This window comes from Pan troglodytes, chromosome 7, assembly GCF_028858775.2.
Source record: "Pan troglodytes isolate AG18354 chromosome 7, NHGRI_mPanTro3-v2.0_pri, whole genome shotgun sequence".
Lineage (NCBI taxonomy): Eukaryota > Metazoa > Chordata > Mammalia > Primates > Hominidae > Pan > Pan troglodytes.
Genome location: NC_072405.2, coordinates 104357912 through 104371965, shown reverse-complemented (window position 1 = coordinate 104371965; position 14054 = coordinate 104357912). Strand labels below are relative to the sequence as shown.

The following is a 14054-nucleotide window of genomic DNA, read 5'->3' as shown; positions in this document are numbered from 1 at the left end:
ATTTGTAATAATTGGGTAAGAGAAAGGGAGAAGAAAAAATTAATCTCTGACTTAAGCCAAAGAAAAATGTGCCCAAGACATTTGAGAGAATTAGAACTGGACAGAAAGAAAAAAGTCAATTTAGAACCTCAAGAAAAATGCAAATTACTGTTTTCTTGTCATCGATAGGGCGTTCAGACTTGGTGATGACTTTATCATTGTTTCCCTAAGGAGGGAAGTCTCTATTTTGAAGGAGCAAGAAGCCTATTTGACTAGACTGTTATGTTATTTTTGAAGTCAGTTATGAGGCAGCCCAGAGCCCTGTGATGATGTTCATAAATCAAAATAGGGACAAGCCTGCAACAAAGAAGGGAATTGATTTATGAGGGGGCTAGGGGTGGGAAGAGGTGTGAGTGGATATGTCTTGTGTAACAGGCACTGAGGTTCAGCAGGCATCAAATAACCCATTTCTTCTCAGCCTCCATTCTCTTGGGCTTTTGATCCTTTCCTAACTTTGTGACCTCCTCGCCTTTTATCGAGACAGTGTTTTTTAGATTGAGGGTAAGAATCCTGCACTTGAGGTCTCAGAGCTTAAATACTTATCTGGCTACAGAGAGTGAACCTGCTTGTTTCAATGCTGTGGTCTTCTCTTCTGAGACCTACTTATAACCTTCTTTAGGATCATGATGCCAAGAGAGATAATCTGGGGGATTTTCAGTGGAGTGGGAGATGGTCTAGGCCAGTGTTCAAGAGCATAGGCTTTGGAGTTGCACAAACATGGCTTTGAATCCCAATCCCTTTGACCCACTAGCTGTGTGACCCTTGGTGGGTTTTACTTCTCCAAGCCTTTGCTCCTCGTAAGTGGAGATGGTAACATAACTACTCCGTAAGGTGTTTTGTTGATTTTCTTTATTGAGCACTTACTATGTGCCAAGAATTTAGGAGCTTTACATGCATTGTCTCCCTTAACACCCACAGCAAACATGAAGTAGGTTCTATTACTATTGTCTCCATTGGACAGATGATGAAACTGACACTTAAAGAAGTGAAGTAACTTGCTTCAAGCCACTCAACTAATAAGAAGCAAGCCTACAATTCATATTCAGGCTGTTTAACTCCAAAGTTCAAGCTTTTAATCAACCTCTATTCATTGGTTGATTTAAGAATTAATTAAATAATGTATATAAAGTGCCTACCACCTGATAGATACTCAATACATGGCGGCTATTTATATCATTACTACTACAATAATTAAGTTATTAAACAAATTGGATATGGGAGGGGGAATTTGTTTTAGAATCCTACCAGTAGCTCTCTGAGATATTGCGTTCTTTGGTACAATGGATATCAGCTCATGAGTATGACTGATGTTAAAATCAACTGCAATATATTCATCAATAGGAAAAAACATGCCCCATGAAGATTGATGCAAACCATGACTTGTGTCTATTCTGAAACCAGAGAGATAAGTTTGTCCTTTGGCTTTGATGACAGCAGACCTTCTCATTGTTTCCTTCTCCATTTTCTCCTTAGTATGGAAACCTGACTCTTGCTGAAGACACAAACGTTGGGTCCACCATCTTAACCATCCAGGCCACTGATGCTGATGAGCCATTTACTGGGAGTTCTAAAATTCTGTATCATATCAAAAAGGGAGACAGTGAGGGACGCCTGGGGGTTGACACAGATCCCCATACCAACACCGGATATGTCATAATTAAAAAGGTAAATACCCCATTTATTTAGTATAATTTGTCTTTGTTTGTGGGTTAATTTACTAATGACAGTGTGAAGACCTATAAGCAGAGGTGATGTATTAGCAGCCATCTCTCAGGCATGGTGATGGGTTCCTGGATTCCTGGATTCCTCTTAGTCGTTCCTGTCTTCCTGACAGACGGAAAGTCAGGATTCTAGACCTGGCTCTGTTGCTAGCTAGCCAAGTAACTTTTGCAGGGAGGTAATGTCATATAAAATATATAAAATGCAGGATGAACAATTTTTTAGTATAAGTGTGTTCTATGCAATATTTGGGATGCACTTATACTAAAAACTTGTTTGTTATTTATCTGAACTTCAAATCGAACTTGGTGTTCTATGTTTTTATTTGCTATTTGCTAAATCTCGCAACACTGTTAAGGTCTGGGAGTGGCACTCAGGGTCTCGCTTTCACTTCCCTCTTTGCAAATGTGAGAAGTTGGGTTGGATGACCCCATGGGCCTTTTAGGCTGTAAACCCTTTATTCTAATGTGCCAGGCAGAGATACCTTTTGAATAATGCAACTGCTGGGTCTCCTTCCAAGGTTTAATAGACAAGTTTCTTTTTAATCCCCCTCCCCGCTGCTTTACTTTCACCTTTTACTGTATTGCTAAGCCCATGGGCTCTCATTCTGTCTCTCCCTCTGTAAGGACTGGATAATCTGGAGTCAAAGTCTTAATTACCTTGGTTCCTGTCTCTTTGTACAGGATTCTCCCAACCCTCCCTCAATCTACTCCTGTCCCCTGCCATGTATACCTGAATCTTGACTCTTTTCTCTGTGGCTGCCTCATCTGTGTTTAGAGCATGTCATGGGTTTACCAGATGACTCAATTGGAAGCAGCACTCAATGCCGTCCAATGTACTTACAGTTAAGATACTTTCCTAGGAAAGAGAGTGAAACCTCGCTGTTAAAAAGGGCCAGAGAGAATCTGCAAGGGTGGCTAATTGTTTAAGGTTTGCAGTGCAGTGTGCTGGAAGCTGCAAAAGAAAGCTCTGGAGTACAGTTTTGAGCCAGAATAAAAGAAAACTGAAAGAGGCTAAAAATGAAGACAAAATAGAATAATTTCACAGAAAATGGACAGAAGCACAGAGAAAAAAGCACTAGTGCTGAAGCAAGCCCTAGGACAGAGCCTTGGAATTGTGATCCTATTGTTACCAAACATTCCAGCTTGAACCAAGGGCCCCTGCTGCATTTCAGCAGAGAGGTTGCTGTGGACCAGCTCAAAGCCTTAGCCTTGTGTGTGAGTCTGACATTTGGAAAAGGTACCATGACAACCTCCCCTTGTGCTCACAGCAGTCTGCATGGAGAGAGAATACCACAGAAAGAAAGGATAAAGGAAAGGGCAGTTTTCAGAGCTTGCAGTGGGTTGGTGTGTTCCTTTGCAGGTGACGGGGGCAGCTTCCTTTTATCCTTTTGCAGGACCAGAGCTCTCTAGGAATCTAAGGGAAGATAGAGGCCCATCCATCCCAGTATGAACAAGGCCCATATGTCATCTTTTTTTGAACAGCAGTTTAACTTGGCCATTTGTGGTTAATGGGCCCTTTTAGGGAGATGTTGGCACCTATCTCAATGATTAGCTGTGGGTGAGAGCTGTAAGTATCCTCCCTCACAACCTGACACGAGAGGTATGCTACAGTAGAGTAGGCCTCTGACCAAACTCTTTGTCACATCCTTACTTTATATGTGGTTCTATTTCAAGTGTCTATTATGTCTCCTGGCATATATTAGAGGTTCAATAAATATTGCTTGACTTAATGAATAAATGAATTCTGTCCCATATACAATTATGAACAAGCAGACACATAGGTGATCATCGAACCTGTGCTTTAGGCCTGTGACATCCCAGCTCTCTGCCCCTTGGGCACTGTGATAACTGTCCTTGAGCAAGTGGATTTGTTCAACCATCCAGAGGCAGGTGATAACTGGCAGAACAGAACTGAGCCCTGGAACTCTGCAGGGTACAATCTGCTGGCCAGGCCAGATATCTATACTCCTGTTCACAATGACTAAGGGATACACTATACTTGTAACCAAACAGCACATCTTTTTTTGAGACAGATGCAGTGCCACAGTCATAGCTCATTGCAGCCTCAACCTCCTGGGCTAGAGCAATCCTCCCACCTCAGCCTCCTAAGTAGCTGGGACCACAGGTGTGTGCCACCACACCCAGCTAATTTTTTATTTTTGTAGAGATGGGGGTCTCCTTATGTTGCCCAGGCTGGTCTTGAACTCCTGGGCTCAAGTGATCCCCCTGCCTCAGCCTCCCAAATTGCTGGGATCACAGGTGTTTGAGCCACTGTGCATGGCCCAAAGTGCATATCTTGGACACCACTCATATCACCAAGAAAATTTATTTGTAAGATCACTTTGCTAATTAACAAACCTTCTAGTTCTAATTGAGATAGTGTTGGCTGAAGGACTATCATAGCTACCTCTGGGATATAGATCTCGGATTAGGTTCTTTCAGATGCTAAGCAACAACCAACCCTGGGCTGTGGATTCTTGATTAGGACACACCAAATGTTAGCCAATTCCCCACTAGGATATAGAATAAAAATATAACAAATGTATGTAGCCATACTATTTGTTATTGAAGTATTTTATAGACTATATAATTTGGTTTTTTATGTATGGCTTTGTCTTCTAAGTCCTTGCCTATTAAGCCATCAAGGGACTACCACTGTTCTGAACCACTGTGTTAATAATTTTTAAAAGTTTAAGTTTGTTAATCACAATTATATCATTAACAGTTCATCTGAATTACAAATGTGCTAATCACAGGTAAAATTCACTGAGGGACTCATACGTGGCAACTATAGTTTGTTTGCATAAACTCTCTTGCTTCTCCCACTGATTCTGAGGGAGGCAGAAATTCAGGCCCACAGCAAGGTACAGTCAGGCCTTCTGGTGATGGCAGAGCCGGGAACTTGACTCCAGGCCTCCATCTCCTCTCAGGAAATAATTTCTGTGAGTCCTGGTGTTGCCACTTACTAGCTTGTGGCCTTGACCAAATGATGTAACCTCTCAGGCCCCAGTTTTCCAATCTGTAAAAATGGGTAAAATGGTAGCACCTTTCTAGTAAGGATGTTGAAGAATTAAATGCAAAAGTATGTATATAGTTCCTAACACAGAATCCAGCAGGTTGCAAACTTAAACACATGGCATCACTTGATTCTAATTAATTAGAGCTAGGATTCTACCTGTGGACAGGTATGCTTTCCCCTGTTGCCTAAGGGGGCCAAACTTGCCTAATTCAAGAGTCAAATGGTGCATACTGAGGACTGCGGCCTCAGCCTCTCAAGGGGAAAGCCTGGAAATGAGTAATTTTGGCAAGTGCCCAAAGCAATCCTTCAGATTAAACAACTGTCAGAAATGCTCCCTGCTCTGTATTTACTTCTGCCCAAGCTCCAGCCTCTCGTGTGCTTGGTTATCATGCTCTTGGGGCCAAACGTGTGTCATGAGCAGGAAAGCTATTTCTTTGAGCCCTGCCTGGCTCAACAATAACTCTCCTGAGATCCTGTTTCTTGAAATTCAGGGTTCTGCCTTATTTTAACTTGCAAATTTTGTCACTTCTCTACTATGGCTGATCCTTTTGAATTCTCAGTTCACTAGCTATTTTTAACCAGACCAAATGTCATCTGGAAAACTAATGTGCACACTTTGATATCATCAGTGATCGCTAGTGAAAATTGTAAATATCCCAGTCTCAACCCCTCTCCTTCAGCATTTTCTTTGCCTCCAGGTTGAATCTAAATCACTAGATTTGACCTTTCAGGCAGCTGTGTGCACAAAAGGAATCGTGGTATGAGCAGGTTTTTTCAGTTAACTTGAATATGTCTTGCCAGATTGGACTGAGGCCATTCCAAGAGGCAGTGATGGGTCTCTTGACTTGGCCTCACAGTCATATCCCCAGGTCATGAAACACAATGCACATGGCCGGACAAGGCTTGTTCTTGGCTCAGCTCTGCTGATTACCATGTGCTAATTTAGCATCTTCCATTTATAATGATTTCTCCAGAAGATTTGGTTTGATGTTTTTCCAGGTGTGGAAGTTATGCGGATAGAATCCTCAATGGCAGGCTGCTGCTTTTCATTCGTTCTTCCATCCAGTGTTTAGGGAACACTGACACTGCCTTCTAGCTAGTCTTCCTGCCCCAGTGTGGATCACCTCGAATCCATCCCCCATGCAGCTGCTCCTGGAGTTATCTTTCTAAGACACACATCTGACCTTGTTAGTCAAGGATGAAGTTCCAACTCCTCAGCTCGCCGTACAGTCTTGTCTTTCCACTGTCAGCCTTGCACGTTCTCTTCTGGTAATACAGGCTGCTTCTCATTTGCACACACAGTGTCTCATTTCTTTAAACCATTGCCTCTGGGGCCACAGTGATGGGATGAGGAAAAGCCAGGGAGGGTGCTTAGGACCTGCTTGGTGGTGAGGATGGATGCATGTGCTCTGACTGAGCATATGGACAACTGTGCTGCCTGCCTGGGCCCGGACTTTGCTGGACTGGATAGGAACAGAGAGCTGTGTGCTTTGTCCCCATCACAGGCTCATTCTGGGAGCTGCTGCCTTCCTGCTTGGTCTACTAGGCTTTTATCTCAACTGGACAGTTCTGTCATCCCCTGAGACTGGGAGTGGGTCCTGTGAGTGAGAAACTCCAGCTTGTTCTCCCCACCTCTACTTCAGGGGGAGAAGCCCTAATTGAACCGTGGACCACGTGACGTGTATTGGACCACGTCACGAGGTCGACGAGGGCCAGGCCCTGCAGACAGTGGGTGCTTATCACTATGAACAACCTCTTTTTTCACACTTAGCTGGCTTACATGATTTTATCTCTTATATATTTGAACAAATTTCAATTGATTCTTCTATCTCAAACCCGAGTCTTCACACACAGTTCCCACCCTTCTATGTGAAAAATTGTCCCACAGCACTTATGAACTAGAGAGTGAGTCATGATGGTGTGTGTTGGTGCATGCATGTGGGAAAGGGGATTCTGGAAGGTAGGGATGTTCTCCAGAATCTCCTCTCCATGGAGGCCCTCAAGGACCAGGCCTTCCTGGTCTTTGTAGTTCCTGACCAGCCCGCTGTGGGCACTATGTGTCAGGGAAGAGATGAGAAGCAAAGATGAATATGAAGCAGTTCTTCTTCTCATGGAGCTTAGGGTCAGTGAAGATCTAAAATACATCAACACTTAGATCTATTAGGTGCTATGAGACTGCAGAGGATGTGCAGCTTGTCAGTTTGGGGATGGAATGTAGGGATCAGGAAGCCGACACAGAGAAGACAGCAGTAAGCCCACTCCTGAAGAGGGGGAGTACTCTTGGGTAGCCCTGTTAAATTCTGCCTCATATGAAACCAAAATTGGTTTCTTGATGTTCATTCCTGGTTCCATCTGGCATGTCCTCAGCAGATCATCTGTCATCTCTGTTTCCCTCTCCCATCCTCCATGAGTTTAAAATCTTTGATTTGGGGGCTTGAGTTTTGAGGCCCTTGGAAAATCATTTCCCATAAAAAATGGAAATCTCTATGTAAGCATTTCTCAAGCTGTCATCTGAGAACGTCTTGGGAGAATCAATACATTTCTGTTGAATAAATGAAGTGTCCCACAGTTAAATAAATTTGAGGACTTCCATGTTCCAGTTCCTCTTCTAAGACATATTAGCGTAGTGCAAGCTCTGGTAAGACCTGCAGAAAAGACTCTTTCATGGCTCTGTAATCATTCTGAGAAGGTTTTTGCTGACACTCGATTGAGAACCACTGCTATGAAAGTTTGTCTTGTTTATAATTGACAAATAAAAATTGTATAGGAGGACAACATGTTTTGAAGTATACATACATTGTAGAATGACTAATTAGAGCTAACTAGCATCTGCATTACCTCACATACTTATCACTTTTTGTAATGAAAACACTTAAGATCTACTCTCTGGATTTTAAAGTACACACTACATTGTTGTTAACTATAGTACCACGTTGTAAAATAGATATTTTAAACTCATTCCTTCTAACTGAAATTTTGCATGCTTTTACCAGCACCTCCCCAATCTCCTCACGCCCCAGCTCGTGGTAACCAACATTCTACTCTCCAAGTTCAACACCTTTAGATTCCACATACAAGTGAGAACATGTGGTATTTGTCTTTTCATGCCTGGCTTATTTCACTTACCATAATATCTTCTAGGTTCATCCGTGTTATCACAAATGATGGAACTTCCTTCCTTTTTAAAGCTGAACAGTATTTCATTGTGTGTGTGTATATATATATATGTGTGCATGTGTATGTATGTGTATGTATGTATGTGTATATATATGTATGTGTATATATATGTATGTGTATGTATGTATGTGTATATATATGTATGTGTGTGTGTATATATATATATATATATGTATATACCACATTTTGTTTATCCAGTTGTTTGTTGTTCGACACTTAGGCTGATTCCATGTCTTGGCTATTGTGAATGATGCTGCAGGGAACATAGGAGTGCAGATATCTCTTTGACATACTGACTTTATATACCTAGTAGTGGGATTTCTGGATCGTATGGTAGTTCTATTTTTAATTGTTTGAGTTTCCTCCATACTGTTTTCCACAATGGCTATTGTAATTTACATTCTTACCAACAGTGTACAGGGTTCCCTTTTCTCCACATCCTCACCAATGTTTGTTTTTTGTCTTTTTGATAAGTCATTCTAACAGGTGTGAGGTGATACCTCATTGGGGCTTTAATTTGCATTTCTCTGATGATTAGTAATGAGCATTTTTTTCCATATACCTGTTGGCTATTTGTATGTCTTCTTTTGAGAAATGACTATTCAGGTCCTTTGCCTATGTTTTAAACAGGTTGTTTTCTTGCTACTGAGTTGTTTGAGTTCCTTATAAATTTTTTATATTAATCCTTTTTCTAATGTGTATTTGCAAATATTTTCTCCTGATCTGTAAGTTGCTGCTTCACTGTTTCCTTTGCTATGTAGAAGCTTCTTAGTTTGTTGCAATCCCATTTGTCTATTTTTGCTTTTGTAGTGTGTGTTTTTGGGGTCACACCTAAAAGATCATTGCTAGGCTGGGCATAGTGGCTCACGCCTATAATCCCAGCATTTTGGGAGGCTGAGGTGGGTGGGTCACTTGAGGTCAGGAATTTGAGACCAGCCTGGCCAACATGGCAAAACCCCCGTCTCTACTAAAAATAAAAGGGTGAGTTTCCTCTATCTCGTGAGATGGTTTGCCCTTCTGTCATAGGATAACACAGCACAAAGTCCTCAACAGATGCTGGTGCCATGTTCTTAGGCTTTCCAGCCTCTAGAACTGAGAGTCAGATAAACTTCTATTCCAGCCAGGCATGGTGGCTCATACCTGTAATCCCAGCCCTTTGGGAGGCCAAGGTGGGCAGATCACTTGAGGTAAGGAATTTGAGACCAGCCTGGCCAACATGGTGAAACCCTGTCTCTATTAAAAATACAAAAATTAGCTGGGCGTGGTGGTGAGTGTCTGTAATCCCAGCCACTTGGGAGACTGAGGCAGGAGAATCACTTGAACAAACCTGGGAGGCGGAGCTTGCAGTGAGCCAAGATCACGCCACTGCACTCAAGGCTCAAGGCTGGGTGACAGAGCATGAGGCTCCATCTCAAAAATAAAAAATAATAAAAAAAGATCATTGCCAAGACCAATGTCAGAGTTTTCTTCTATGTTTTATTCTAGTGGTGTTATAGTTTCAGGTCTTATATTTTGTCTGTAATCTATTTTTAACTGATTTTCATATATGGTATGAAATAGTCTAATTTCATTCTCCCACATGTAGATATCCAGTTTTTCCAATATCATATATCGAATATATGAGAGTTTAAGAAGGATAGGGAATGAATCTTTTAAGGGAGCTAATCACCCCAAAATTAATTTTCTCTCTTTCTCCTACACAGCCTCTTGATTTTGAAACAGCAGCTGTTTCCAACATTGTGTTCAAAGCAGAAAATCCTGAGCCTCTAGTGTTTGGTGTGACGTACAATGCAAGTTCTTTTGCCAAGTTCACGCTTATTGTGACAGATGTGAATGAAGCACCTCAATTTTCCCAACACGTATTCCAAGCGAAAGTCAGTGAGGATGTAGCTATAGGCACTAAAGTGGGCAATGTGACTGCCAAGGATCCAGAAGGTCTGGACATAAGGTAAAGGGCAACAGTGCTGGGCAGGCCTGGCTGCGTGGTCACCAAAGCCAATGGGGAGGAGGAGGAGGAGCTGGCCTGCACTGACTCCAGGGCTGACCCTCACAGCATACCCAGCAATGATGAAATTGGCTTTGGTTTAGGAAGCTGTCAACACCCTGGGGGCATTCCAAGGGATGGTGGTTCATCAATAACCATCTAGGCTCAGACAAGTGGGAAGCAGCATGAGGTTCCATTCTAGCCCATGAGCTTCAGGTCCCAGCTGAGAGCTGGATGGTTCAGGAAGTGAGGTTCACCTCTGAGAGACTAGAATAACCAGGCCCCGTGTCTAAGCCAGTTATCTAGGCTGGGGTTTAGGAAAGGGTTCCAGCCCTAAAGGTGTATTGGAGTTCTAGACAGAGACCAAAGCCCAATTGGACAGACCATGCCAACTTACAGGGCTGAGGGAATCTTCTGGATGTAGGATACATAGGTTCCTTGGCTCCAAAGAGCTGATCTAGGGCACCCCTGGAGAAGCTGGTGCTCTGGCTGAGGTGGCTAAACAAAATGTGTAAATATTTCCATCTTAGCAATTCCTTTTTTTCAGTTCAGTAAGACCCACACAGATTTGCCTTAAAAAGTACAATGATGATTAATTTGCTTAAGAAATATATGTTTGTATATATCTGTATAATATCTATAAAATCTTTAAGATCATGTAGTTAATAAGACTTGAACTCAGATCTTTCGCTGCTGTTGTACATTACACCTCCTGTCTATGGCATAGGAAATATTTCAGCATGACTTAAATCATGCGTGTGGCTATGAATGGCAGACAATTCCTTAAGTTTCTCTGAACATCTGGAGGGAGTCTTGCCTCCCATTGAGCTGTCCTTCAGGCACTTGGATTCACTTCTAAGACCTTTATCTGATCATTGAGAAGCAAAGTCACCACCTGCAGTTTTACTCTAACTACTTCTGTAGTTTTATAGAGAAGAAAGAACAGTAGGGGATATACTCTATGGTTTAGTGTAGATACTACTGGGTCAAAAATTATGAGAAGACACAAAATGTTTTTAATCTTTATACCATTTATTTAACAAAAGTTCCTATCTTCTTCATGAAAATGCTATAAAAACCATTGGTCAAAGACATGAATAAAAAGTTTATCAGTGGGAAAAATAAAGGCATGTAAGAAAATTACTGTGATGAAACAAGGAAAGGATACATATACCATTAAGTTGAGGTCAGGAAGAGGAGGTTAGCAAGGGAGACTGAGAAGAGGTGTTCTGTAAGGTACAATTCCAGAAGACAAGTGAAGAAAGTGTTTCAGGAGTAAGGAATAATCAATAGTTCAGACATGAGTAATAAGTCTGTTAAGAATTAAGGATGACTCCAGTGTTGGTCTGAGTAATTTAATTCTCCAGCTCCACAAACTTAAAATCTATTAGCACCCAATGGATTTGAATCCAATCCTTCAGCAAATATTATAGATTCTTTTATTGAAATATATTCAGAATCCACCTGCTTCTCCCTGCTTCCAGCCTGCTCCAAGGCACCACCATGTCTGTTCTGGATTCGTCCTTGCCCCTGCCATCCCCCACCCCACCCTGAATCTACTCACTGAATTGCAGTCAGTGACCTTTTAAAAAAGTCAATCAGATCATCTGACTCCTCTTTCAAAACCCTCCAAAGCATTCCATCTCTTTCAGGATGAAATCCCAAGTATAAAGGGTTTCATACTCATTACCCATATATATAACCTAACACAGTGTTTGGCATATGGAATATACTAAAAAAATACATTGTGGGAAATTAAGACATCATAATTTTTTAATGATTCTCTTATCCTTTGATATGTAGGTTGCTTCCAGTATTTTTTATTATAGAAAATGTTTTAAATAGATGTATGCATGTAATTCTTTTTAAACTTTGATTAAATTGGGTTTTTTTAGGTAGCATTTCCAGGAGTGAAATTATTTGGTCTAAAGATATGGACATCCTCATGACTATGATGTGTTGCTTTTTAAAGGACTACCATTGGTTTTCCTGTGGTTCTAGTCTTGTCTGTCTCAACTTCATCTTCCAAACACCTACCAATGAGCTCTGTTGAAAGCACAAATATGGCCAGGTCACCTTCTTGCTTAAATCATTGGCTGGCTGCCCATTGCTTCTTGTGATCTGGCTCTTCAAATCTCTGTGGCTTCACCTTTTGCCACCTTCTGCTTCCCATGTATACCCCAGCGCTGCTGAAATGCCTGACCCCACACTCACCATGCTGTTCCTTGGCCCTTGGTGCTTTATCTCACACTCTTCCTTCTGCTTGAAGCGTCTTCTTCTTGCCTTTAACATCTACTACTTCAGAGAGACTTTGCTGATTGCTGTAAACTTCTCTTGGATTCCATAGGGCCCCCTCTGTTGTGTTTACCACATTTTATTGGAATCAACTGTTTATCTGTCTATCTCACTTGCCTAAGAACACCTTTTTGTGACCTCTTCCCTTGGCCCACTGCCTGATCTTCCTCAGCACTCAATAGATGTTTGTTGGATGAGGAATTCACTGTGTTACCAGGGTCTATGAGTATCCACCCATCTCGCCCAACGTTTCCACCACTGGGTGTTCAAATTTTCTAGATGGGTGGTTTGCTAAGAGGTTTTAAAAGATACTTCCAGGTTACTTTAATTGGAATTCTTTGATTGCCAGAAAAGTTTAACTACTTTCCCCAGAAGTTGTGAACTATACCCTTCCTAATACAAGCACAAACACCACATTGTAAGGACGAACAAATCCTTTTGAAGACAGATGAAATGCAAATAAAGCATTAATAATATGAGATAATAGATCCTTTAAATATGTTTTAAATAATATACAAGTAATGCTGATAATGATAATCTCAGCATTATCATTTGTATATTATTTACAACATATTTAAAGGATGCACAAACATATTTAGTTGATGCACAAACTAGCTTCACATTTTCATGCAAAGTAATGCAGGCTTTCTTTTGCTCTTTTCATTTGATGAAGCTATTCACTGAGGGGAGACGCAAGAGGTTGGCTTAAAATTGACCACGTGACTGGTGAGATCTTTAGTGTGGCTCCATTGGACAGAGAAGCCGGAAGTCCATATCGGGTACAAGTGGTGGCCACAGAAGTAGGTAAGCAAAAAAAAAAAAAAAAAAAGGAACACAGATTATCAGAAGATACATGGGTTGAAATGGGAGGGAGGATGAGAAAACTGACAGGGCCAAAGCACCAGAATATCACAACCTTAAAGCAGAAGGATGAGAAGGGTACAAAATATAAGGGAGTGCTCATATCTTCCTTTTTTTTTTTTTTTTTTTGAGATGGAGTCTTGCTCTGTTGCCCAGGCTGGAGTGCAGTGGTGCGATCTCCACTCACTGCAACCTCCACCTCCTGGGTTCAAGCAATTCTCCTACCTCAGCCTTCCGAGTAGCTGGGATTACAGGCACCCACCACCATGCCTGGCTAATTTTTATATTTTTAGTAGAGACAGGGTTTCACCATGTTGGCCAGCCTGGTCTCAAACTTCCGACCTCAGGTGATCTGCCTGCCTCCACCTCCCAAAGTGCTGGGATTACAGGTGTGAGCCACCACGCCCAGCCCCTTTGTGGTTTTGTTAAAGATGAAAAACACCTGTGCCCCCAGCAGGGCTGCTGCTCACTCTGTGGTTTCCTGTAGGGGCTATGGCCTCTTCTAGAGAGTTCTGTGTCCCTGGCTGAACTACCTCCCTTCTTCCAATGTGGTTGTGGGTTTCCCCCAGGAGCTCTGAGTGGAATCAAACCACTGACCTGTTCACGTAGACCACCACTTTCTCCTTCAGCCTTAAATTGTAACTCTCATCCTTTTTGAAGCAGAAAATGTTTTATGAAATGTTCTCTACTTTGATGTGTGTGAGAATCCCCGGGGAGCTTGTTGAATATAGACACTAGGAGTCCACCCCTGGAGTTTCTGATTCCATAGGTTTGGGTGAACAAGGGTTATCTGTGTTTTGTCGAAATCAGGTGAACTTTTGAAAGGAAAGACAGAAAAGCCCAGGATGTTTGAGCCATTCCTGTGTAATCTTTGTATCTTATTTATTTTAGTTGTGGTGATATATATTGCCTGCTGGCTCCAACTGTGGAGTTCCAGAGAACTTTTTTAAAATAAAAA

At 41.8% G+C, this 14054-nt stretch overlaps 1 protein-coding gene across 4 annotated transcripts in view; it reads left to right on the top strand.

The window, feature by feature from the left end:
- CDH17 (cadherin 17) overlaps nucleotides 1-14054 on the top strand; it is a 90426-nt gene that overhangs the window by 55835 nt on the left and 20537 nt on the right. For all 4 annotated transcript variants that reach the window (XM_063817320.1, XM_063817321.1, XM_063817322.1 and 1 more), the window contains 3 exons: nucleotides 1513-1704; nucleotides 9660-9904; nucleotides 12909-13039. In XM_063817320.1, coding sequence (XP_063673390.1) covers nucleotides 1513-1704; nucleotides 9660-9904; nucleotides 12909-13039 — 568 coding nt within the window. The remainder of the gene's footprint in view (nucleotides 1-1512; nucleotides 1705-9659; nucleotides 9905-12908; nucleotides 13040-14054) is intronic.